Here is a 27,911-nt window from a genome sequence, read left to right as displayed (position 1 = left end):
ATGCCTGGTTCCTGTCCCCAAGTCAAAGTCATCATCATTATCATGTGAACCCAAAGATTACCGTCCATTGGCCTCGACGTCCCATGTGATGAAGGTGCTGGAGAGGCTGGTCTTGGTTCACCTCAGACCGCAGGTAAAGTCCTCACGGGACTCGCTTCAATTTGCTTATCAGCCCAATCTTGGGGTGGATGACGCCATCATCTATCTGCTGCATCGAGCTCAGTCTCACATGAATGGTGCTGGAGGCACTGTGAGAATCACTTTCTTTCGCCAGTGCTTTCAACACCATTCAGCCACCGTTACTGGGGGAGAAGTTGCGGGTGGTGGGGGTGGACATGCCGACCATCTCCTGGATTACCTGACATGCAGACCAAAGTTTGTCCGACTGGGTCGTGGTTTGTCTGATGTAGTGGTTAGTGGTGTAGGAGCCCCACAAGGAACTGTGCTGTCCCCCTCCCTGTTCACAATATACACCTCAGACTTTCAATATGACTCTGTGTCATGCCTCTGTGAAATTCTCCGATGACTGCGGTGGTGGGGTGTATAAGGGATGGACAGGAGGAGGAGTACAGGACAGTGGTAGCTAACTTTGTGAAGTGGGCTAGTGAGAACCACCTGCTTCTGAATGTGACCAAGACCAAGGAGATGGTGGTGGACTTCAGGGGGAAGAGGACAGCTCCACAACCGCTGAGGGTGCTGGGGGAGCACATAGAGATGGTGGAGGATTACAAATTCCTCGGTGTGAGGTTAAACAACAGACTGGACTGGAAGGCTTACACTAGTGCTGTGTACAGGAAGGGGATGAGTATGCTCTTCTTTCTGTGGAAGCTGCAATCATTTGATCACACAGCTCCATCATTGGCTGCAAGCAGGACACCGTGGAAACGGTGGTGGAGAGGAGGATGCTGAACAAACTGCTTTCCATCATGGATAACTCTGATCATAATCTCCACCACATCGTCCAGGCTCAGGAGAGCGATAATAAAAATGAGGGGCAAAAAAAAAAAAGTGAAGCGGAGAGAAAAAAATGTTCCCCCTTTTTTCACTGGTGTGTTGCCAGACGGCTTAGGTTTTTGAACCTACACATGTTGTGTCCACGAGAATGCAGGATCTTGACTGGATGAGATGCTGTCTTTAATCGTGCAGACTGTAGACGGCTTATTGTTGTGTCCCCCACCCCTGTCCTAAACATTGGCGCAAGCTCGTTCGCACTGCATGTAAGCACACACACACACACACACACACACACAGACACACAAACACACACACACACACACACACACACACACACAAACACACGCTTGGACACGCACAGCTACTGCAGAGAACAGCTGTTGTCATCATGTAGGCTAACGTTACAGGTGACTGGCCACACTCATCCTACAAACCAGCCTTTGAGCACCACGGACAGCGGCCGAAGCTCCATGGTTACCTTACCGACCCGCCCTCACCTATTCCATTCACAAATACGGGCCGGTGACTCGTCCTCCGCAATGCGCGCACCATCATGTGAGAGCGCAGGGAGCCTGGACAGCAGACTCACCTTTTCGTGCACAGCTTCTTTAACCTCTTTTGTCATTTTACAACACAGATTTGACGAGCGAAAGCTTCTATGAGCTCATTCCTAAACCCAACCACTCTCTCTGTGGTGAAATGTTGTGTTTTCAGTGAGTCTGATTTGCACTTCTGCATCACCTCGATGGCTACAGCAAGGTCTGAGTTGAATGACGTGTTAGATGGAAACTATAGCAGTAGATTTGGTAATGCTTTATTTACAGTCCCCTAATTACCAGATATTTACCTGGTAAATTCACGGTAATACAAAATTGTTACTGTAATTACCAATGGTAATAAGAAAGTAAATACAATGAAACTATGGCCAAAATACTGGGCATTTAAGTATATAGCAAATTATAGTGTGTTATTGGGTAATTACTGCTGGTAATAAGAAGGTAAGCACACTGAAACTATTGCCAAAAATGTTGGGTATTTATCTGGTAACCATATGGTAAATTTTAGTGTATTATTGGATTATAAGCAGATAATAAGCACGTAGCTACAGTCTCCTGATTACTAGCTATTTACCCAGTACATATAAGGTATTACCCTGTAATAATAAGGTATGAACAATGAAACCATGGTCAAAATACTGGGTAATTACCCAGTAAATTATAAAGTGTTATTGGTAATAACTACTGATGATAGGTGGGTAAATACAGCAAATCTACAGTGGAAATACTAGCTATTGATCTGGTAAATGATATTGTGAGTTACATGTATGGTAAATTAAGATGTAGATATCTTCCCTTTTTCACAAACTTGTACCATGTAGGTTCTTATATATTACTATGTAATACATGGCAATTTACACAGTAAGAAAAGTAAAACTTTACTGTAAAAAGAAGCTTTACTTATTTCCATGCAATTACTATGTTCTTATTAAATCCTTTGTAATAGAGCATGCCCTTCTCTTTGCAAAGAACACAAACTTGAACCTTAAAAGTTCCAAAACATGTCAAATTAAGATTTAAGATTCCCTTAGTAGTCCCGCAGTAGGGAAATTTCCAATCTCTGCATTTTAACACATCCGTGAGTTAGTGAACACACACAGCACACAGTGAGGTGAAGTACATGCTAACAGCATGAGCAGTGAGGGGGTCAGGTGCCTTTCTCAAGGGCACTTCAGCTGCGGACAGGTCAGGGTTCGAACCGGCTACCCTCCGGTCAGAAGTAGTATCAAGTGAGTAAGATACAACTGTGCCACACAAAAAGGAATGTTTAATACCAAGGTATGACAAGATACCAAAGGTACATGAACATTATTCAGTAATGTTACCTCCCGATACCGATACTTGTGCCGTGGGTATTGGCCGATACCGAGTACCGATACCAATGTTATAATTTTCATTATTTTTTTTAAAATCATACTTCACCTGCATGACTGTGGTATGATTATCATTGTGGTGAGGCCTGGCTCATAACCTTTTTAAAACATGAATGAATACAGCAAATGCAAATTTTACATTATTTTCAAATTGAACAGTATAAAACTAAATAAATCTAGAAATAAATTCCTTTGAAAAAACTAAAGGGCTGCTGCTAAAGTAGACATATAGCCTAATTCTCCAAGTTAACCTAGTTCCCTGGTGTCCTAATGAGCATGTCTGTGTCAAAATACCTTAAGGATGACACATCACAGCAGTTCAATCACCCTCCCAAAACAGCCCTGTTCAGAACACTCACTTTTTGAGTGCCTGTCTCTTTAAATGCAAATGAGACACAGGGAATTACGTCAGCGTCACTGAGGCTGCAGTTGGTCCTTCTTTTCCTGTGTGTTCTTTAGCATGACATGGCTTCAAATGTTTAATTAAGTTGCTGGTGTTAAAATTTGCAACACTTGTGCCACCCCTTGAAATTGCTTCTTTGCATATGTTGCATGTCGCAGTCTTACTGGTGGGAGTATCCAGTGTGAAATACTGCCGACATGATGTGCTAACATTAGCTCCTTAGCTAACGTCAGCTGATCAATTCTTCTTCTTCATGCCTCTAAAACTGCAGCTGCCGGTGGCAGCACAGCGCAACTGTTTTAAGAGAGACAAAGAAGAACTGTGTCAGAGCTAACGGGGCTAACCAGTAAACAGATTCCTATTTCTAATAAATTACGTGGTATCGGATCGTGCCTGGACTCCAGGACTCGCCGACTCCGACATCGGCATTTTCGGCAGTATCGGAAGCCTTTCCGATACTAGTATCGGAATCGAAACAACTCTACTTATTACATGGGGTTGTGGGAATGTGGGGTTCAAAGAGGGTAAACCTTTGGCTACGTTCTGGCCTTTCCAGGTTGAACTGGCCCTTCCAGATGTCATTGTGGTGCTACGCAATGCATGGTGGTTACACAGGCATGAGCTTTTTCCCACGGGGGGTTTCACCAGTGACCGATATAATCATCACGCGATTCCCATGCCCCCCACTTACTGATTCCGTTGAGGGTGGAGGAACTCCAAGACTAATTACTGCAGAATGTCCCTTAGTACATCCAAGGAGTACAAGAGAGCTCTCCAGCTCACTCGGGCTCCCACGGGGAAGCTCATCACTCTGTGTGTCCTCTGCGACTTCTTATTGCATGGTTACGTCAAGGATAAGAGCCGTTCCGTCATTCGTGCACACCAGGTTAGGGATCCTGATGCTGCCCTCAGGAGTAGTCACTCGGAACTAGGGATGCACTGATTGCTCGGCCAGTGACCGGAACCGGACGATTTTCACATGATCGGCCCCAATCGGCGATGCACCCGCATCGCGCAGCATCAGCAACACATGCACGCGGCTACACGCACATGTAGTAGAGTGTAGGGCTGGGCGGTATACCGGTTCACACCGGATACTGGTTTTTTTTCTCGTTATGATATGAATTTTTAATATACCGCCATACCTGTGTATTTGATTACACAACATCCGCGCAGCCACGGCGCTGCTGTCTGCTTTGAGAGTGAGCTCGCTCTGCATGTAAACATTTCATTAATGTGTATATATTTGTTTCAATCTCTGAACGAAGCCTGTCATATTTGAGACAAGAGTCAGGACCTTAAATCACTTGCACAAAACTTTTGATCAGCACTCAGCATTTGTTTGTTTGTCATTTAAACCAGTATGAGCAGAGAGCGCGAGGCATTGTTGGCACGGGGCGGGAGAGAGAGAGAGCGAGTGTGAGAGAGTGAGGTCTGCGCTCTTGGTCATTAGTTAATTTACTTATTTTTGTGTGGGTAATATGTTGTGAAATATGTTTAACGTTAAATAAACGACATATACAGGTAGTTATGTCTCATTGGATTAGTTTGTCCTGTTATTGACGTCATGCTGTCATCACCTGACAGTCTGGCTGATTGAAAGCCCCCAGATGCAGCAGATGCAACGCACCCCAGGTGCGCGATGCAAATACTATGAGAATATATTCGAATATCTGTGTTTTTTGAGAGGGAATATTGAAATATCATTTTTGAGCAATTAAAAAATTTTTTTAATTGGAATCGGCTAAAATCTGTATCGGCAGGTCAAACTTCTTGAAAAATCGGTGCATCCCTACTCGGAACTCACTGGCTGGCTGCCTTCCAGCCGGCCCATTCCGCCTTGACGGCGAGGAGATCGCATATCCTGTGGTGCCAGGACAAACAGCTACCCTTAACATAGGGACATTGTCCCCATATATGCAAACAGGATTCAATACAGGCTGAACATCTGTCCAGGCTGCTCCTTCCTTTTTCCGGGCCCCAAGAAAGGAACTCCCTGGTGAGGTATATAATAATAATAATAATAATAATGCATTATATTTAAGGCGCCTTTCAAGACACTCAAGGTCGCCGTACAACAACAAAATAAAAAATAACAAAAGGTAAGAGCAACGGGTAGAGAGTTAGAGGGAGTAGGCCTGTTTAAAAAGTTGAGTTTTAAGATGGGATTTGAAGATGGCGAATGAGACAATGTTCCTGATGCCGGAGGGAGTTCCAGAGGCGGGGGGCAGATCGGCTTAAGGCTCTGGCCCCCATGGTGGTCAGATAGGCAGGAGGCGCAATGAGGCTGATAGATGAGCCAGATCTTAGTGTCCGGGAAGGGGTGTTGGTGTGAAGGAGGTCAGAGAGGTATGGGGGAGAGAGGTTATGGATGGCCTTGAAGGTGAAAAGCAGAATTTTGAAATTGATGCGGAATTTAACCGGAAGCCAGTGAAGCTGTTGCAGAACAGGTGTGATGTGATTGATAGAAGGGATCCTGGTGATGATCAGGTGTGGGTCTTGAATGAGAGAGTGCCGTCAAGGACGACACCCAGACTCTTAACCTGTAGGGAGGGGGAAACAGAGGAGTTATCGATGGGGATGGTGAAACTTGGAGTGTTGGCGAGAGTGGATTTGGAACCTATGAGGAGAACCTTGGTTTTGTCACTGTTGAGTTTCAGGAAATTGGAAGAAAACCAGGTTTTGATTTCTTGTAGACAGTTACAGAGGGAGGTGGGCGGGAAGGTGGAGGTGGGTTTGGAAGAAAGGTAGAGCTGGGTGTCCTCCGCATAACAGTGGAAGTGGATATTGAATTTGCGGAAGATCTGACCAAGGGGGAGGAGATAGATAATGAACAGGATGGGGCCAAGTACAGAGCCTTGGGGAACACCAGAGGAGAGGGGAGATGGTAGGGATGTGAAGGTTTTCAACTGGATGAACTGGGTGCGGCCAGAGAGATAAGATTTAAACAACTCCAGGGGCGTGTCGGAGATGCCAATAGATGCTAGTCTGTCGAGGAGGGTGGTATGGGAAATTGTGTCGAAGGCTGCACTCAGATCAAGGAGGATAAGGATGGATAATATGCCAGAGTCAGCTGCCAACAGTAGGTCATTAGTAATTTTAAGGAGGGCTGTTTCTGTGCTGTGACGAGGGCGGAATCCAGACTGGAACTGTTCATAAAGGTTATTGCTATGGAGATGTGGATGTATCTGTGAAGCCACTGCTTTCTCCAGAATCTTGGAGAGAAATGGTAGGTTGGAGATCGGTCGCAGGATATTAAAGTCACTGGGGTCTAAACCGGGTTTCTTAAGTATAGGTGTAACAGCAGCAGATTTAAGAGTGGACGGTACAGAACCAGAGGTGAGGGAGGAGTGAATAATGGCAGTTATCAGAAGTAGCAAGAAGGGTAGACAGGAAGTGACTAAGGAGGTAGGGAGGGGGTCAAGTTGACAGGTAGATGTTTTAGATTTCAGGATGATATCCAAAATGTCAGTAGCAGAGGGCAGTTGGAAGCTAGAGAATGCTTGGGATTCTCTAGCTTCCGGAGGAGAAGGAATGCAGGGGATTTGAGGGGTCAGTAGCTGGTGGATCCTGTGTATTTTTTCATTGAAAAATAACAATAGGGAGTTGCAGTGATCTGAGGAGTAGAACTGTGGAGGAAGTGAGGTCTGACGGCTTAGTGTGTTGTTGAGGACTGAGAACAGGGCTCGAGTATTCCCATTACCAGCACTGATTAAACCTGCATAGTATTGAGATTTGACCGAGGAGATAGTGTCTTTGTAGAGAAGGATGTGGGTGTGATACATTTCTTTGTGAACGGAGAGTCTGGTTTTCTTGAAGAGCCTCTCTAGTTGACGTCCCTTGGCTTTGAGTTGTCGTAGATGCGGTGTGAACCAGGGAGCAGAGTTGGTAAATGACACAGTCCTAGTTTTAACAGGAGCAAGTGAATTCAGCAGGGAATGGAGGCCATGATTATAGTGGGTAACCAGTTGATCAGGAGTGGATGAAGAACTGAGGCTGGGGAGGCTGTTAATGCCTGTGGTGAGATCAGCTAAATTAATATTTTTGATGTTTCGAAAAGAAATAAGCCAAGACTGCTTAACTTTCGTTAGTGTTAAGGTAGTGTTAAAAGATATTAACAAGTGATCAGAAATGGTAAGGTCATCGGCAGAACAGTTAAAGGGAGTGATGCCAGAGCAGCAGACGAGATCTAGGATATGGCCTTTAGAGTGGGTGGGGAAATCAACATACTGTTTAAAATCAAAACAATCCAGGCAGGATGTAAAATCCTTGTAGAGGGTTTCGTTGGGTTTGTCCAGATGGATGTTAAAATCTCCAAGCAGAATTATATTGGGAGAGTGAGGTAAGGTGGGTGAAAAGAACAGAAAAGTCATCAATAAAATCCTTATTTGGCTTAGGTGGAGGATAGACAGTGACTAAAATAGTGGGAGTTGGACCATTCAGTTGAAGAGCCATGGCTTCAAAAGATGAGTATGTCGACAGACGAGATCTTCCAGGTCTCGCAATAAATTATCACGAGACCTCCTCCTCTTCCGGTGAGACGGGGCTGACTGGAGTAAACAGCACACAGGTAGCTTCATTGAGCTGAGAGAAATCATTAAGTTGTTGCCACGTCTCAGTTAGACATAAAAAGTCATACTTGCAGTCGAGGAGCAGGTCATGCAGCAGACGTCCTTTGCTTGTGAGGGACCGGATGTTATTTAAACCTACTTTGATGTCGCAACGGTCGTTGGATAAGCTAACGTTAGCCGCCGCTCTGGGTATGCGAGCTAACACACTGTGGTCCACTTTGCGGGCAGAGATTCTCGGTCGACACAGATTTTCTGAGGGTTTTAGCATGAGATATGTCCCTGAGTGTGAGCTATGTAAATTTCCCGCTATGTTAATTGTAAACACACATGCCTGGATTCAAAGCGTAACCAAGGGTATTTCTTTGACAGCAATTCTCCAGATTTCCAGAGAGATAAATAAAAAAAAACTGTGTGAATGTATCCTATTCGAGAAAGCAGGTCCAAAATGATCTTACAACTACCTGCGGGCAGCATTGTATTTTTTTTATATATCACGACAAAAAGGATTACCTTAGGGTCGGGTAATGTATGGAACTAATCTTGTTTGTAACGATGCTATGGTTTGTCGATTTGTGAATACAATCAAACCCAATGTATCTAAAGATTATGATTTTACATGTCAATCAGCATTTTGAAAAATAAGAACATCAAAAGACATTTATTGTATTCAAGTAACGTTTCATTTCACAATGGAGTCATATAAGACCACAATAAAAATATACCTATACAAGAAAAACTATAGTGAAAATCAAGCAAGGGTTCATGCACCACAACATCAACAAAACATTTGAAAAATACCCTTACAAGAAAAACAAAAATCAAACAAAGGTTTCACCCAAGCAACAACAAACATTGTAAAAATATACTTACAAGAAAAACTAAAATCAAACAATGTTTCATACACCAACAATAAACATTTGAAAAAAAACATACAAGAAAACTATAATGAAAATCAAACAAGGTTTCATACACTAACAACAAAACATTTGTAAAAAAAATACAAGAAAAACTATAATATCAATGAATATCAAAAATGTAACCACATGTGATCATCCAAAGCGGGAGACCTAAGACATTTGGAACGGTGTGTTTTTTTATAAGGTGTGCTAAACCGTGGCGAGTCAATTAAAAATTATTTCTTTTTTATAGCGTCAGATTCTACAGGCTTCAACATACTTTTCTCACTGTCTGTACCAATACCTTCTTTTTGCTCGGCAATGGCACGATGCACATGTGTGTTAGGAACAGCAGACAAAGGCACATTTAGACTAACCAATATTTAAAAAAAACAAAAAAAAAACATTCCAACCTGTGGGTCTTGACGATTCTGAAACATTATGTAGGCTGGTGACCCCCTTCACTAAATCATACAAGTGTGAGCCTTTAACAATGCGATTGTTAATAATAATAATCTCACCATGATCATTCCATGATATTACATTTTTCTGTTTAGGGCCCCCAAAATGGATTCAGCATTTCATTTACTTCTTTCAGACAAGTGTCTTAATGTTACCTATTAACACATTAAGAGATATTTCACACAGAGCACTAATAAAGTCGGTGTGAGCATTACACACAATAACTCCACGTATGCTTGGCTTGGCTTTATATAACAACTACAGCAGAGCCAGATTTCTCTGCATTTGTATTGACATGTTTAAGCCCTTTGATGTTTTTTAGGAAAAACAAAACCGGTTGATCCGATAGTAAATTTGTTCTGAGTCTCAAATCATTGGGTGTTGTAGCTTTATAATCCATAAAAAGATATCCGTAGACATTAGGGGTGGGAATCTCTTGGCACCTCACGATTCGATTCGATTACGATTCACAGGTCAACGATTCGATTCTAAACCGATTATCGATGCATCTCAATGCAACAATTGTTTACTTTAATACTTTGCTACTCATTTAAAAGTAAGATAAAGCAACATAAATATAAAAGTGGTAGTGGCCCCTCATCTGGCTCATCTGGTGCAGACAGCCCTTTTATTTCTGCGCACCGCCCCTGCGCTGTTCTCTTCTCCCTCTCCTGCGCCGTTCATCGCTCCTGCGTTTCCTATCGCTCATTAGATTTTGATTTGATCTAAAGCAGACTGGATCATTTCTCTACGTGTTTTATCCCCACATAAGAATAATGATCTTTATGACGAGGATGGAGTACAGTCGTGATGAAGTGCAGGTGATCTGAGTGAAACATGGTGACAGACTCTGAAGAGCAGAGCGCACTTTTCATCGTTTTCACTCCGTGGTCTTAATCTTTGTGAAAGAAGACGCTTTAACGCTGTAATTAAGGGAATAACCGATACATCAGATGAGCTGATGTCTTTAGTTAACTGCTCAAAGAGAGAGAATGTTCTCTGCTGTGAAGTGAATGTCGCGGGGAGTTCATAATCTGTGCCGCACGCAGCCAAGTTTCACTTTTGCGCAGAGACTTTCCAGCGTTTAACAGGTGCTGTTCCACAGTGAACTCGCTGTGTTTCGACCGCCGAATTATCGGTGCATCCCTAAATATAATATCTTTATTGACAAGAACGATGTAACCGTAATAATGACGCACTTGATAGTGTGCCTTGGGTTTCAATCTGCACCTGGACAAGCGTGCGCTGCACGGATTACATGGGGGAATGTGCGCTCTTGTTCCCCAGTATAGAAAAAGCTGAGGTGTATAAAAAATCTATTTTAAATAAATAAACAAGCAACGCAAAGCCTGGCGGCCCGCTAGGCTTATAATACACTGGGGGAAACCCTGGCTCTGCACAGGCGAAGCAAACAGAATGTTGCAGCAGGCGAAGTAATTTTTTATTTTTCTATTCCGATTATTAACTTATCCGCATCGATTCGAAATCGTTCTAGAGAGAATCGCGATGCATCGAATAATCGATTATTTTTCCCACCCCAAGTAGACATGGTTGGTGGCGTTATTAAAAGCCTCTAAAAACTATTTAGTGTTACCCCGAAACATTTGTCTACCCAGTAAAGTAATCTGGTATTTATCTCTAGGATTTTTAAACAATACAAGATAATTGGTGTTTAAACTCAACTCAACTCAACTCAACTTTATTTATAGAGCGCTTTAGGCAGCTAAAGCTGGTACAAAGTGCTTAACAGTACAATAAATAAAACATGGCACATAAAACATAGGAGACAAAATAAAAACAATAAAACTATAAAACAGTAACAATGTTTAAATAATAAAAAAACAATAAAACTATAAAACAATAAAAATGTTTAAACAATAAAACACTAAAACAAGAGCAGAGTCTCATGCTGAGTTGAACGCAGAAGAATAAAAATGTGTTTTAAGATGAGTTTTAAAAATGGACAGTGAGGGGGCCTGTCTAATATGAAGCGGGAGGGCGTTCCAAAGTTACTAAACTAATAGTGCGACTAGCTTTTCCTTGGATAAAGAGATTTTGTACTGAATATATACAACTCAGATTTCTATGGTGAACATTTGGTAAAATATTTTGTACTTCAATATCGTTACTTGCATAATTCATTAAATCGTCGATAATTAAGAGGTTGTTTTTGTCAGGGGGTAGCAATGCATCATCACACAAAGATTCTGGTAATCCATTTACAAAATAAATATGACATGTTTTAAGGAGTTGGTTATACAAAGGTTGCCAGCAGGAGTAAATGTACACCATATTGTCAATAGGTTGTGAAATAAGTCTCAATGCGTTTTCAATAACATCTTTGACAAAATAAGTTTGACCACAATTTGAGGGGCCACTAACCACCATGCTAAAAGGATGCTGTAGGTGGCCATCAAAAGTGGTATAATCAGAAAACACCCTACGCTTTCTGTACACCACCATGACCTTCTTAATAACAGTGGCGTTTTTAAGATGGAACTGCTTTTTATCACGTTTGATGGTTTCAGCTTCAGTCATCAAGTGTGCACTGGTGTTTTGATCAGCAACAAAGGCCTGAACAAGACCCTTTAGGGCAGTAGTCTCAGACACAATGTAAGTGCGATAACGAAGAGCAACGAGGGAGAGAAAAAAATCTGCAGACTGTAGCAGCTGCTGATTCAAAACAGCAGTTACACACAAGCACATATATATATATATATATATATATATATATATATATATCACAACGTCTCAGCTGTTGTCAAGTTACTATAGCAGCCTATATGTGATTCTGTTTTCGCTTAAACGTGCATCTGTGCATTAGGGATGTCACGGTTAACGGTGTAACGGTAAACCGCGATAACATTCTTGACGATAATAATTACCGTCTTCATTTCAAAAAAATATATTATCTCGGTGAATAACCGCGTCCGCGGTGTAGGCACCGTGAGCCTTTCCATCGTCTCTGTCTGCTGAAGTTGCCACGCATGTGCACTCTGTAGCCTACAACCTGATGTTCAAACTTTTTCGAAGCTGGAATCATGGCTGAAGTAGGAGACGACAGCCCTCAGGACATAATATTCGTATATGAAAACTCACCCATAACAGTATAGCGCGGTGCTGGCGTCACGTCATCATCTCAGACAACTACCGTGTGTGTCCTGCTCTCTTTCAGCACCTGAATAATTCACCTGTTTGTTGTTTTTGTGACGATGAAGTCTGCTAACACGTTAGCATAAAGATCGCTAGCTTAAAATGCTAACAGTCCACACAACAGCAGTCTCTGTGCTTTCGCTGTCATTGTGAAGATGTTCAGCCACAGACAATTAGTGTCATGTTCAGCTTGCCTTCATTTGTCAAACAAAGCTTTTGTTGATGACTGCTTTGATGACAATCACGCTTTAATTTCGCACTGCACACACACACTGCACACATAAGCACAGGAAAGTTCCAGGCACTATCTCTCCCCTCCTCGCGCTCTCTGCATGCATATTAATTAGCCATGTGTATTCTCCGTGATCGTCAGCTGATTGGCTGAAAAAGCAACAAAAGCTCTGGAATGTGAGATCGCCACACCCAAACTAGGAGTGATTCACAGCGATAAAACAACCTTAATTCAAACACAAAGTTTATGGTTTTAAGACCCACAATACTGTGTCAATAATGTTAACATGAACGTAAAGCTGCAGCGCCCACCGCCAGCATATTAAAAATGCATACTGCAATGCATGCTTTGAGGACTATCAATGCTTTCTGAACATATTCACACACTTTTTAAAAAACACCGCGATAATACCGAAAACCGCGATAATTTTGGTCACAATAACCGTGTGGTTCAATTTTCATACCGTGACACCCCTACTGTGCATCCTCAGCGGCTGCGCTGGCCCACCACACCCGTAGAGCTGCAGTCTATTCACCCGCAGGTGCCGCAGTCTATTCACCCGCAGGTGCCAGGGAGAAGATATCAGTCAACACTCGCTGCAAACAGGATATAACCGCGGTGTTCAACAGAATCAATGGCCCGTTAGTGGGAAGTTCGAGGATAAGACTGACTGTGGGATTGCTGTAATGTGACAGGAGCCAAGCGCAGGCTTTTAGCCAGCAGGGCATCTGTACCGTCCTGAAAATAAAAATAAATTAGACGCCCTACTTTTAGGCAGGACGACCAAAGACGCCCTATTTTTTCCTCCCGTTTCCCCCGGTAACCACCAAAATGGTGTTGTGATATCGCACGCAAAAGCTGCGGCCAGCACCTGACTAAACTTGAGTCTGTCCAAGTTCAGTTTGGAACGCCAATAAAACGATTCCAACATGATGTGAGTACACGGTGGAACAGCACTTACTAAATGCTGGAAAGTCTCTTTGCGCAAAAGCAAAACTTGGCTGCAAACAGCGCAGATTATGAACTCCCCACGACAAAACTCTCTTCTTTCTCTTTGAGCAGTTAACTAAAGATATCAGCTCATCTGATGCATCTGTTATTCCCTTAATTACAGCACTAAAGCGTCTTCTAGATTGAGACCGGAGTGAAAACAATGAAAAGTGCCCTCTTGAGAATCTGTCAACACGTTTTACTAAAATCTAATCAGATCCCCTGTATTTCATCGCGACTGTACTCGATCCTCATCATAAAAATCATTATGTATGTGTCATATATGGATGTGGGGATTTAACTTCGCATAGAGAAATGATTCATTCAGAGTTGGATACGTAGAGCGCGCTTGGAGCGGCGCACAATGCAGGAGAGAGGAGCAGAGTCAGCAGGGGCGGTGCGGAGAAAAAAAAGGCCCACACCAGATGAGGAGCACCATCTATAATTGCAATGCCTTGACTTTAGTTTTGTAAGTACACACAGTCCCAGCCATAACAACACAATTAGATTCAAAAACAATGTTACAGAATTGGCATAATAATTAATAAATTTTTTCTGTTTATTTCCATTTTGAGTTACTTGCCCTTCACCATAAGTCACTATAATGGTCTTCAAAAATCCCCATTTTAACCTCACATTTTCAAAAGTGCCGCTTCCCCCTGCAATTTACTTACAACTCATGCGGCCCCCAGGCAAATTGAGTTTGAGACCCCTGCTTTAGGGAATTGTGTGTAACAGCTAATGAATTTTTGGCATTTAGTGTGACACCTTTGCATTTGTCGTGTGCAATAGGCATAGCACTTTGGTCCCCCTGATACAAACTCTAATGTAATCTTCTTCAGGCAGACCGCACACATCACCATCATTAATCTCATCATTTAAGTCGCCTAAGTATGAACCTAAAGGAGGGATCCAGTCACCAGGCTGTGAAGTAAAGACGAAGCTGTCTGTGTCACAGTACAACACACGTTCTTGCAATTTGTCTAACAAGTCATACAGCATGAGTCTAGCATGGGCAGTTGTCATGGCGCCTATAAAGACATTAACATCTCTTTATCGCGATGCTGTGCCATTCGCATGGCGCCACTGAACCATAGCCACTGAACCATAGCCACATCATCGGAGAGAAAGCAGAATCGCCGTACATCATAATGATCGCTAAACATCAGCTGAGTAAAACGCTCTGGTTCTGTGATCAGTTCGCATGAAGGCATGTTCGTTCTCATGCTAAATCTACCCCACAAAGAGTTCAGCATCAGTTTGTTACAACTTCTTACTACCTTGTTGACACAAACACAAAGGGGTCTAACCTGATACCCTCCTTGTGGTAATAGTCATCAATGCATTTTTGCTGTTGTTCGGGTTTTTTGACATGACCTGCGTAACCGGATGCCTCTTGCTTGCACTATAGAAATGTTTTAACATAGTTATTAAACAATGTGTCTGTAGGCCTGTCACGATAACAAATTTTGCTGGACGATAAATTGTCTCAGAAATTATTGCGATAATCGATAATATTGTTGTTCTGAGATCATTTTCATCTCCTACAATGATAATGGTGTAATAATGCAGGTACACCTTTTCAAAGAGAAATAAACTTTTATTTTTAAAGAATATTTAACACTAGAACACATTAAATTAACAAACAAGCAAAAGCAATAAATAAAATGGGTTAGCTGCACTCTGCTGTGGTAGGCTACACCAGGAGTCCCGCCTCCCCACACACCATGCGACTGACAAGTGACTGACATGAGGGTTCACTCATCGTTACTCTGGCTTTACACGGCAACGCTCCCGGGTGAAACCGACACAATATTTTATCAGATGTGCCTTTCGTTTAGACGGCGACGGCGTTTTTGGGGCTTAAAAACGCAAAAAAATGAACCCACCCTCCAGAGTGGAAATCTTAAAAACGCTCCGATGTCAACCCTTTAGACGGGAACGCGACAACGCTGACACGACGCTAAAGTTGGCACCACATTTGCCCCAGGTTCAGCGTCGTGTCAGCGTGAGCAGCGCTGTCGCGTTCCCGTATAAAGGGTTGACAGCGGAGCGTTTTTAAGATTTCCACTCTGGAGGGTGGGTGATACCGATCCAGGAGTCATTTCAGCAATTACGCCGAGTTAATGTTTTGGTTTTCGTCTGTGGGCGACTCAGCGCTACTAGAAAGAAGTAGAAGGAAGTTTCAGCGCATGCGCGCGCTCCTGGTGTTGTTGTATGGCAGTGCTTCACAGCGCCACCTAGCCACCTGGCATGCATACTACATCAAATTTCACACACTTTAGGACCCGAGAGAGAGAGGGAGAGAGACGGGGGAAAACAAAAAAGCATGCAAATGGCATTTATCGCGGCCAGAAAAATTATCGAGCTAATTTTAATTATCGTGCGATTAATTGATTTATTGAATATCGCGACAGGCCTATGTGTCTGACTTGTTGGGAAAATGCCACACCTCATCAATAGCAAGCTGAAGCTCAAACCAAACCCACACACCTGACAACTGTCTTTCTCTGTCACTGTGCTGTCACTCGTTTGGTTCAACTCTTCAGTGCATACGCTGCAAAGCGGGAACACTAGCTTATCATGGCACCTGTAGGGCAGGACAGGGTGATATAAGCCTCTTGGTGGTAGCACGCTGCATTTGATGAACCCGAAATAATAATCAATGAAATCAATATCCTAGGCTATATGGCCTAAAAATAAAATCCCCGATTTATTTAATAAAAAATCGATTTTCGATTTAAAACTTTTTTCTTTTTTTTTAAGCTACTAAAGACAAATACGATATATATGAATATATATATTCATGTGATGTACTATGTGTAAATGCATGACGTTTTACACACACACATACTCAGTGTTTCAGTCCCAGTTAATTAAAATATATAAAATATAATATATAAATACATCCTCCATGCCCGTAGCACAGACTCTGACTGATCTCTGAAATCCGTTTCATGCTGGTCACATTTAAAAGTAAAATAATTAACATAAATAAAAAAGTGGTAGTGCCCCCTCATCTGGTGCAGACAGATCTCTGCGCACCACCCCTGCGCTGTACTGTTCTCCCTCTCCTGCGCCATGCGCTTCTCCATATCCGACTGTATCGTTTCTCTACACGCAATTTTACCCCTACAATGCTGCAATTAAGGGAATAACAGATGCATCAGATGAGCCGATGTCTTTAGTTAACTGCTCAAAGAGAGAGAATGTTCTCTGGTGTGAAGTGAATGTCGCGGGGAATTTTTAAGTTTAACTTTTGCGCAAAGAGACTTTCCAGCATTTAATAGGTGCGGTTCCACAGTGTACTCGCTGTGTTTTGGCCGCTGAATTATCGGTGCATTCCTAAATATAACATCTTTATTGACAATAACAATATAACCGTAATAATGGCGTATTTGATAGTGTGACTTGAGGTTCAATCGGCAACTGGACAAGAGGGCGCTCGCCGGTTACGATTACGCAGCGTGCTTTCTTATTTTATATTAAGATTTTTCTAATCCGCGGTGTATAAAAAAAGTGTATATAAAGTAAATAAACAAGCAATATGCACTGGGGGAAACCCTGTCCGGGTGAGTGTTTGTGAGGAGATGCACGCGTGGTGCTACGAATGAGCGTTCCCCGGAACATTTCCCCAGTGCGAACATTAAAAAAGTGTGCTGTAGTAAGAGGAGAAAATAAAATATATTTTTATTTTTAAAATCGTCAAAACAAAAAAATCAATTAATCGATAAAATCGATATATCGCCCAGGCCTACCTGATAGATAATTTCGGTGTGCCCTACGGGGTAGTGTTTTTCCGATTGAACAGTAGGGTATTAACTGGTAAAATCATAATACCTGATTTTTTCACCTGGTTTAACCTCGTGGTACAATTTCAATGCCGTTTTGTACCTCTATATTTGGGTTTTCTGTATCGTTTTACAAATGTGTCGACGCATTTTAATGTGCTAAAACCAAACTTGTTTCCCTCCATGTCCATTGCGCACACATAATTTGCCTCATGTTTGCCGTTATGATACCTGAGGCCCATTCCACAAAAGTAGGATATGGGATTAAGACGGGCTATGTTGTTTATCCTGGCTTAATTTATCCGTGATCCGGTTCCTCAAAAGCAGGATAGGGGAAAGCAGGATATGTTATGAAATAAGTTACATGGAGATTTATCCTGTGGCCTTAGCCTGGTCTGGAGCAGGCTAACTTCCAGGATTTATAAAATATCATCCCTCATCTCAGCCAGCAGTCACCACAAATGGAAACTAATAGTTATTCCACTGTCTACTACACTATGTTTTCACATTCAACTATACCCACGGTCATTATCTAAACATTTGCAATCATTGATTACAATAATTCAAAAATAATTAATAATAATTTTATATTTATACACACGATAGAAATTTAAAAACACATCAAAGAGTAACACGATGCTGCTTTATTGAATAAGGATAAATCAAAGCAAGCAAATCAGCTCCTTTCAAAACTGAACTCTGTCTCTGCAAAGACATAAAGCACCAATTCAAAGCCTATTATAGAACATAAGAATATTATAGAACTAGGGCTGTCAAAATTAACGCGTTAACGCAGGATGATTAAGGGGGGGGGCTCCCGACACTCGGACCTTAATGCATCAGTGAGAAGCCGCATCCCCGTCCCCCTTAAACAACAATGGTTGATTTGCAATGACATCTCAGTAGGAAACCTCCCTAAAGGGGCCCCACGTCACCTCAAGCGAACCTGTGTGAAGCTGAAGGAAAATGAAGAGGAGTTATCAATCAGGTCGTTAGAAGAGGAAGAAAAAAAGAGGATGAAGAAAAAAGAAACAAAGACACACAGTTGTAAGTGGCGCTATTGGCGCAGATAATGATATAATCATAACATTAACAGTCACTGTCTAACTAACGGGGACACAGACAGCAGCTAACATTAGCGTCAGAATGTTAGCTGCTGTGGGATTAGTACCCCCAAGAAAACTATATAACTTCTATACTTTATATTTTGTTTATAATGTGAGTTATTTACAGTGCAATGTGTAGTTTTTTTAAAAGTTTTTTCAAAGTTATTTACAGTATTTTATTTTTTCTATTCATTTATATTGTCTTATAATGTGGGTTCTTTACAATGTAAGTTTGTATAGGTTTTTACAAGTTATTTACAGTATTTTATTGTTCTTTACATTTATATTTTCACATACTTTATTTATCGCTCCGTTCCTACAACAATATAAAGAGAAAATTAGAATTTTTCTGGCATATTTACGAATGGTAATTAATCATGATTAATCGTGATTAATCCACAGCTACCCTGTGATTAATCTGATTAAACAATTTAATCTTTTGACAGCCCTATATAGAATATAAGAATGAATGCACATTCAAAGGTCTGTATATAATACACGCACACACATAATAAAATGGAAATGTACTTTTTATCTCATAAATATGCGACTATTATCCCGTATATTTGACATTTTTAATGTTGTGAATCTGCAACTCCGAGCTGTCACTCAAAACTCAGCAGAGAGCTTCCTAAGGCCTGCCCACTCAAGCCTTGTTTTCTTATCGATCGATTCGCTCGGCGTGCACAAGTTACAAATCCTTTTGCACCACTTATACCACCTAGCGAAGGAGAAACAGTATCTGAAACTCGTAGAAGCAGATTCGAGCACTTGTATCAATTGACTTGTAGTTGTGTACCTGTAACAAGGATTTGTGTACCTGTAATACGGATTTGTATACCTGTAATAAGGATTTGTGTACCTGTAACAAGGATTTGTGTTAAGAAGGTATAAAAAAAAATGTACAACTTCAACTTTGCGGTTACACATTTGTGGCTTTCATGTACAACTTCAACTTTACGGTTACACATTTGTGACTTTAGTTTGCGCATGTAAAATCTGCAGTAACATGTGCTTGTGACTTTTGCACCAAATATAAACACGTTAATAAACCAACGAGAAAAAGCGATCGCCTGAATGCGTAAGTAGTGCGGAAATACATGTTAATTCCTCCGCCAAAACCATCACATTTACAATCCAAAAGTTATTTAACATCTCCGAAAACGTAGTTGCACTCTGATAATGGGTTGAAAGTGTGAGTGAAAATGTGTAAATGTCACTTCCTTTACATTGTAAAATACACTTTGAGTGCATGCGCGCGCGTGTGCGTGTGTGTGTGTGTGTGTGTGTGAGCGAGCGTGTGCGTGTGCGTGTGCGTGTGCGTGCGTGTGTGCGAGCGAGCATGTGTGTGCATGTAGATTAAAGATGACTGGGCCAAAGCAGACATGCAGTATAAATCAACTTAAATACAAGAACATCCTGCAGAATGATATTCTGGGTGTGATATTGACATCCTGCAGTGATATTTCTTTCTTCTTCTTTTTTTAATTGTACTTAATGTGGACATCACGACTACACTGGACAAAGCAGATGCATTTGAGTGTTGTAGCACATTTCACAAGTGCCCTGACTAATACTTAACAATGCACAATCATACATGATTTTACCTACAGGATGCCTACAAACATTAACTGTGCTGTCCTTCAGTGTGTCCTGCCTGAGGGAGAGGGATTCCAGAGTGCCATCACACATGGACTGCGACAATCCTGCCATCTATTTCAGTTAATATGCACTATGCATTATTATTTGTCCTCTTATGATGTTTGTGTTGTATACTGTATTAATACAAGCTTGCTGGGAGGCATCCATTCATTTGTCTTTTCATTTGTGTATGGATTTGTCCTGCATTCATTTCAATGTGCAGACATGTGGGCTCTGTATTATACCGCAAACTCCATACATAAAGGCTCAAACCCGGGTCTTCTTGCTGCAAAGGCAAGAGCGCTAACCACTACCCCAACCGCGTGGCCCTAAACTTAACCAGTTCCTCAGAAATTAGGCTTTTGTCCGGATTAGGACTTCTGGTTCTGACAAGGTCTGTGTTTATGCCAGAGAAGGTCCTAAAAAAAAGGTAACACATTTAAGTACACACACAATCACATAGAGAGAGCCTGACATTTAGGCTAAAATGAGGTGACATGCTTGTCATATTTCAGCAACCTGCATCGCTCAACCTGTTTCTCTCTGAATGAGTGTGAGTTCAGGGTAAATGGATGTCTGTGACAGTGGCAGTCACAGCCTCATCTAGCCAAGTCTGTGCTGCTGCTGACCAGTGCAGCTGTTGACATCAGCGCAGCAAATAAGGCAGTTACCTCTGTGGGCTGCTGCTTTGGTTTCTTCGTGAACTGCCTCTGGGATATTTTGGGAGTCAGTCAGTGTATGTATGTGTGTGTGTGTTTGTGTGTAGTGTGCCTTTTTCCAGCCTCTGTGTGGTAACCTGCTTGTACACAAGGCCTTAAAGTCACAAACTCACATGTCATGTCTCCGTCAAAGCCATTGAGTCTCTGGTACAGTCAGCTGCATGCAGACACTGATCTGAATTACCTAATTTAAAAGCCCAGCATTATATATTTTTTATTTTCTTACTGTGTTTGTGTCTGTGTGTGAGGGAGAACAACCGTCATCAAATGGTTTGAAGCAAGGAAGGGAAAAGTCTGGAGAAAGAATAACATATTCCTGCTTGGAATGTCTGTGGGAAACTCAAAATTCCACACCTTCATAGATGTGTCAGTGTCAGCTGTGCAGGGACAGAGAGAGAGAAAGGAAAGGAGAGAGCTGTCTTGCTGGGTTCACTGTTCTCAAACCCTGTAATTGGAGAAATGGATTTCAATACTAGCGGTGAGCAGTACTGTAGTCAGTATTGTATTGATCCTACTGGTCAAAATCACTGGGTTATAGGGCTGTAACCATATGCGTATCGAAAAATCGCGATACTCAGAGCCACGAACCTGTCCCTGAGTAAACAGAATCGCGAAACGCCCTTTCTAACTGCCAGTTATTTTTCCAGTCAGCCACATGATATGAGCTGTTAGTGCTACCATACTTATTTGTATTAGGGGTGTCAAATGATTGTGTTAATTGTGATTAATTAATTACAGTCATCATTAACGCGTTATGTTTTTTAATCGCGTCAATCTCTTCTTTACTGATGTCCCCGCTCCCGGGGGCAGCGGCAGACGCAGCCACAAAAGCGTCATAAAACCATATCTAACTAACACACACAGACCTGCTGCATACCCACAGAAAGGTCAGAAACTCAGCTAAAAGCTCATATATCATCACCATTCGCATGTTCACGAAACGGGTAAAACACCGATGGATCAAACCCACAGGAAAAAACCCGTTCCAGCGCACACATTGAAAATGCGGCACCGGAGCGTCAGCGTGATTATGTAAACAGCGGAGAATTCACAGATTCTAACGGTACCATTGTTATCACTCTATTAACAAGATAGTCACAAAATAAGAGCAAAACAACAACTGACTTTCAAGAAATACAAGCAGAAATATTGTCTTACCTTTGCTGTTTATCAAAACAGGTAACATATTTTGATGCGGCTGCCCTGTTACATTGTGACTAATTGTCACATTATCACCGACAAGAGTAATGTGTTATCAAGTTAATGTGTATCACTGTCTATAGCTGAAACAGCTGAACCTGCTGAAGATAAATGAAACTTAAAGGAGTGTTCGTAAGAAATTAGGGGAGTTAACTCATATTCTGTTCATATTTTTATGAGGAGACCCAAAACGGGATTACCACCTCACCAAGGATTTAGTCTTTTTCTTTGGTTTGTGGTTGGATCAGCACTTAGTGCATGTTGCCCAGAGGGAATTAAAAGTCACAACCCTCTGCCTGCATTACAACAGGGGCTGGACACATTTCTGGACTCAGCTGGACTTTTGGAAGTCACATGTGTTTATTGTATTTGTTCTGTTCTGTGTGTTAGGAGTTCCTATATCCTTGACATGTTGTTTAAGTTCACACAAGTGTTTTTTGTAAATATTAGAGCAAGGTCAATTACTTTATGCAAAGGTGAATCTGGGGAAAGTAAAATGATAACAAGAAATGTCGATGTATGTCTGATTTAGGGGTTGTCAGTTATAATGTGAAAGGAATAAATAATAGATAATAATAATAATTCTTGTAGAACACAAGAAATTGAGAAGAGACTGGGTCACAGATATTCTATGCTTGATCCTAACTTCTTTAAAGAAGTGGCATCTGTAATGGCAAGGGAAGCCAGAGGTACCATCATTTTAGGGGGTGACTTTAATTGTGTTTTAACTATGAAAATGGATGAATTACCTTCTGATTATGGACCCCCTAGCAGGACATCCAAAGCAGCAAAACACATGCTGGAAGAATTAGGGCTTGTGGATGTTTGGAGAGCCAAGAATCCAACAACAAAAGATTTCACCTTTCTGTCATGGGTCATATTCTAGATTTGAGGTGAATTCAAATTCCTTGCTTAACCCTCAATCTTAACCCTCAATCTAAAAAATGCGCACTCCCGCTAGTGCAAGTGCTGTCCCGATTCTCAGAAAAATTAAGTTGAGGGGCAAGTTTAAGGGCTGTATCGCCCTCAATATTGAGATTTTTTCTGAGACCACCCTTGGGAGCAAGGGCTACCCAGAATGCATTGCGTGTTTTCTAGAAATATATTAAAAGTTGATGTGTTATTGTAAAACATTTATTAACAATACTTTTACACCAACTATAGAGTCTGGCAAAAAGACACACTATTGAAATTAGGGATGCACAGATTGCCATTTTTGGAGCCGATTCCTGATTTTTCAAGAAGTTTTTACCTGCCGATACCGATTTAAGCCGATTCTGATTTAAATTTTTTAAACCACTTTACAGCATACAGAAAGATATATATTTTTGCATATTTTCTTTAATAGAACATTTTATCATAGAAATACAATCAGTTCACATCCAATATCCAACTAAAAATACAAAAACGAATCACTACCTGTATGTGTAGTTTATTTAAGTTTAAACATATTTCACAAGATAGTACCTACACACAAATAAGTAAATGAACTAATGACCAAGAGCTCAGATCTCACGCTCTCTCTCTCTCTCTCGCTCGCTCTCTCTCTCTCTCTCCCGCCCCGTGCCTCGCGCTCTCTGCGCACACAGGTTTAAATGACAAACAAACAAATGCGAGTGATTCAGTGATTGAAACAAATATATAAACAGTAATCAAACGTTTACATGCAGAGCGTGCCCACTCGTAAAGCAGACAGCAGCGCCACGGCTGCGTGGATGTTGTGTAATCAAATACACCGGTATGGCGGAATATTAAAAATTCATATCATAACGAAATAAAAACAATATTCGGTGTGAAATGGTATACCGCCCAGCCCTACACTCTACTACATGTTCGTGTAGGCGCGTGCACGTGTGTTGCTGATGCTGCGCGATGCGGGTGCATTTGATCGGCTTAAATCGGAATATTTCTGTCTGACCGGCCGTGAAAATCGGCTCCGGTCACTGGCCGATTAATGGTGCATCCCTAACTTGTAGGTCACGAGCCGTCTGTGGAGCCCCGCGCCAAGCGACCTACAAACATGTATGGAGACGTTTATGCTTAGCGCATTTTTTGTTGCAGAATTTGCCACAAAGGCAGGGGGCGTACAACCAAAATATTCAACTTGTGCTGCTGGATAAACATCGGCTGCCTAGCAACAGTAGTGAAGAACAACTTTCAACATATCGTTTAAATTGGTCTCAAAATTACTCTTCGTCTCTCTGTGTTTCACGTATTCGGACAAACATCCCAGCTCAGCCCAGAATCACCGACGCATCTGGGCACACTACGGCGACTATAAACCTAGCTTGATGCATGCTTTCACGTGAGAGTCTCCAAACACCACAAAAGTCTCCAATATCACCAGAAAAAGTTGCTCGATTTGTCGCTCGTCGCTTTTGACGAAAAAAAAAAGTCGCTCAGCGGATTTGGAAAGTCGACAGATTTAGCGACAAAGTCACCAAGTTGGTAACACTCGATCCAGAAGACTATAAAGAACATTTTAAAAAATCCTGATTTGTTGTCACTCAAATATACACATCTGAACATGTTAATTAGACTGAACCATGTGAATGTATAATTTGTAATCCGGAAGGATCCAAATGAAACTTAGTGAGAGAGATACATTTTTTAAGTTTTGTCCATCTCAAAAAAAAATCTGATTCATCCAGTTTGGAAATGTATCGAAACCCTTGCATTAAGAACCACTTGATGGTTCATCAAAGTATCTACTTTGCCAAAGCACAGTACCGACTAATTTTGTAGTGACAAAACTATGGGCTGAAATATGTGCCACCAGAAACTGAATTTGAATCCTTTATATTTGAAATTGAATCGCTAAACTTGAAAAATTGCATTAAAAAACTGAATTTGAATCACATAATTTGAATTTGTATTGTTTAATTTGAATTATTGCATTGAAAAACTGAATCTGAATAGTATAATTTGAAATTGAATTATTCAAATTCAACACTCCATATCTCTTCGTATTCGGTTCTCACGATTCAGATTCAGTTCTCAAAATTCAGATTCAAATTACTGCGACATACATCCGGTTAGTTCAAGGATGAAGGAAGAGCAATCGAGCGCAGATACAGGATCTGCCGGCTTGACGTTGTTAACAGCTGCCACGAACGGCTTCCTTAACCACTGACTGTAGCTCTATCCTACCGGTAAGTTTCACTTTACGTTAGTTTGTTTACTTGACTGGGTTTGTTTATGTGCTACTGGTTAGCAGATGAGAGGCTGACAAACTCTCATCTCATCTCTCATTGCTAAGTTAACATTAGCCTACATTTACGTTACCTTAGCTGAAGCAGCCGGATATATCTGAGTTTGTCAGCCTCTCATCTGCTAACCAGTAGCACCTAAACAACTCCAGTCAAGTCAAAAAACTAACGTAAAGTGAAACTTACCGCTAGGATAGAGCTACAGCCAGTGGTTAATGAAGCTGCGTGGCAGCTCTTGTAGTTTGAAATCAAGACGAACACATTATTAATTCATTCGTCTGTTAACCTTTCCTGCTTTATCTCCTGATGGCACACACATGACACATGACAGGCCGTTTTTGCTGAAGAGAATTCGGCTTTATTAGCTGATTGCACAGTAACACTTAACACTCTCACTATCTGCTCCGGTCGGCGTTACTATTCATTCACCGGCACACATGTAAACACTTCCGCTCACGGGCGAGCGAGCTCGCGCGCATGCACTCACTCACGCACTCGCCGTGTCCCAAAGCTGTCTGGGTTACACATTAGTGTTAAGGCACATCCCACAACACGTCTCTTCAATTGGAACAGCAGTGTAACTTCAGTGTTGTACTGTTTGAATGGCGGGTGGCTGTGCTAAGCTTCATTAAGGGTCGCGGGGGGGCTGTGCCAATCTCAGCTGACATCCATCCATCCATCCATCCATCCATTATCTACCGCTTATCCTCCACCGGAGCGTCGCGGGGGTGCTGTGCCTATCTCAGCTGACATACAAGGTTAAAATAAATAAAACATTCATACTATAGAGACTTTCAAACTATCAGTTCAAAACGTTTGCATTAGAAAAGAAAGTAACGCGTCAACAACAAATCTATCGATCACACCAAATATCTAATGACGGAGCCGTCTGAGCCAGCGGATCGTTTCAAAAGGACAGGCCGAGATAAGGCTGCTCTGTGCCGGGCACTGCACGCACCGAGCGTCCGCTGAGGCGGAGCCGATCACCTCCTACAAAGTCGCTGCCAAACTATAAATACATCACATCTTAATACACAAACCACATTTTTGAATTCCAATTCACTAATTTCTCGCCTCAAATGATCTTAAAACCGCGTTCTGGGACACAGAAAAATATTTATTTCAGGTTTGTTTTCTCTGCTGCTGTGTTCTGGCGAAATCCAAAGCGATTATCCTGTATCTGCGCTCGATTGCTCTTCCTTCATCCTTGAACTAACCGGATGTATGTCGCAGTAATTTGAATCTGAATTTTGAGAACTGAATCTGAATTGTGAGAACCGAATACGAAGAGATATGGAGTGTTGAATTTGAATAATTCAATTTCAAATTATACTATTCAGATTCAGTTTTTCAATGCAATAATTCAAATTAAACAATTCAAATTCAAATTATGTGATTCAAATTCAGTTTTTTAATGCTATTATTCAAGTTTAGCAATTCAAATTCAAATTATGTGATTCAAATTCAGTTTTTTAATGCAATTAATCAAGTTTAGCAATTCAATTTCAAATATAAATGATTCAAATTCAGTTCTTTAATGCAATTATTCAAGTTTAGCGATTCAAATTCAAATATAAACGATTCAAATTCAGTTTCTGGTGGCACATATTTCAGCCTATATAAAACAGACATTTGCATCTTCATATCGCTTGTCAGCTGAGAGACAGCAAGCGAAGCCACGTCTAATAACAGCCAAACTGACACACCTCCACAATTTTATACCAATCTTAACTTGTTGTTCTTTGTGGTCCTTGTTCCTTCTAGTTGAACGTTTGTTATGTTGTATTTATATTCATGTATGTTCATTTTACGTTTAATGTACAGACTGTGCTAAGATGTGTGTATGTGTTCACGTACTTGGCCAATATAGCTGATTCTGATTCAAAGTAAGAGGCGTTCAAAGCCAGACAAAAGCCCAACAAGAACATACATGTGCCAAAATTAAAGACATAAGATAATGTACATGTACATCAAATGTTGCAGGATTCACGCCTCCATCATTGACATGTTGCGTTATTGTACACACTGGACACAAAATAATATATGATTATGCCAGGAGGTGCCAGACACACGGGCGCGCACACACAAGTACACGAGACAGAGAGAGACCGCCTACCTGGTTGGAACATACTTTGGAAATAAAAGATGACCAGAATAAAGGATCCCAAACATGTGGCAAATATCATCCGGCATATCCTGCTCATCCTCATCACTTCAGCCAGAGTCTGTTTCATGGCAATCGGACACGTTGGAGGCTGCTCCTCGCTTTGTGTGTGGATAAAGGCGTCGGTGTGGTGAGTGAGCGAGTGAAGCCGTCAGTCTCCCCCCCTCTCGCTCTCTCTACCCCCAGTACTGACGAGGTTTGTCCGCTGTTCAAAGAGCTGAACACTTCCAAGACGGAGCGTACCACTGCTGAGTTGCAGGGAGGGGTGGTGATGGTGATGGTGGTGACAGGCGGCAACCCCCGCTCTTCGGTGATGAATGCGTCCACACGTGTGTTCGAAAGCAGTGTGTGAATGTGTGGAAAAATTACGTACCAGAACTCCCCTTATTTTAATAATGTATTATTAAACACTAAATTGTCAAAATTGCTAAAAAACAAACAAACATATGATTTATGTTTTTACCGTCTTGCATGTTTTGATTATGGTTAA

At 41.5% G+C, this 27,911-nt stretch overlaps 1 protein-coding gene across 1 annotated transcript in view; it reads right to left on the bottom strand.

Moving 5' to 3' along the window:
* Positions 1-27,491, bottom strand: part of chst11 (carbohydrate (chondroitin 4) sulfotransferase 11) — a gene marked incomplete at both ends in the record, with an annotated part of 139,446 nt that extends 111,955 nt beyond the window's left edge. The window contains one exon of the mRNA XM_083906919.1: positions 27,374-27,491. Coding sequence (XP_083763045.1) covers positions 27,374-27,491 — 118 coding nt within the window. The remainder of the gene's footprint in view (positions 1-27,373) is intronic.
* Between the last annotated feature and the right edge of the window lie 420 nt (positions 27,492-27,911).

Source organism: Microchirus variegatus, assembly GCF_963457635.1.
Source record: "Microchirus variegatus genome assembly, chromosome: 20".
Classification (NCBI taxonomy): domain Eukaryota; kingdom Metazoa; phylum Chordata; class Actinopteri; order Pleuronectiformes; family Soleidae; genus Microchirus; species Microchirus variegatus.
Note: the sequence above shows the minus strand (reverse complement) of the source record. Positions and strands in the feature narration are given on the sequence as shown.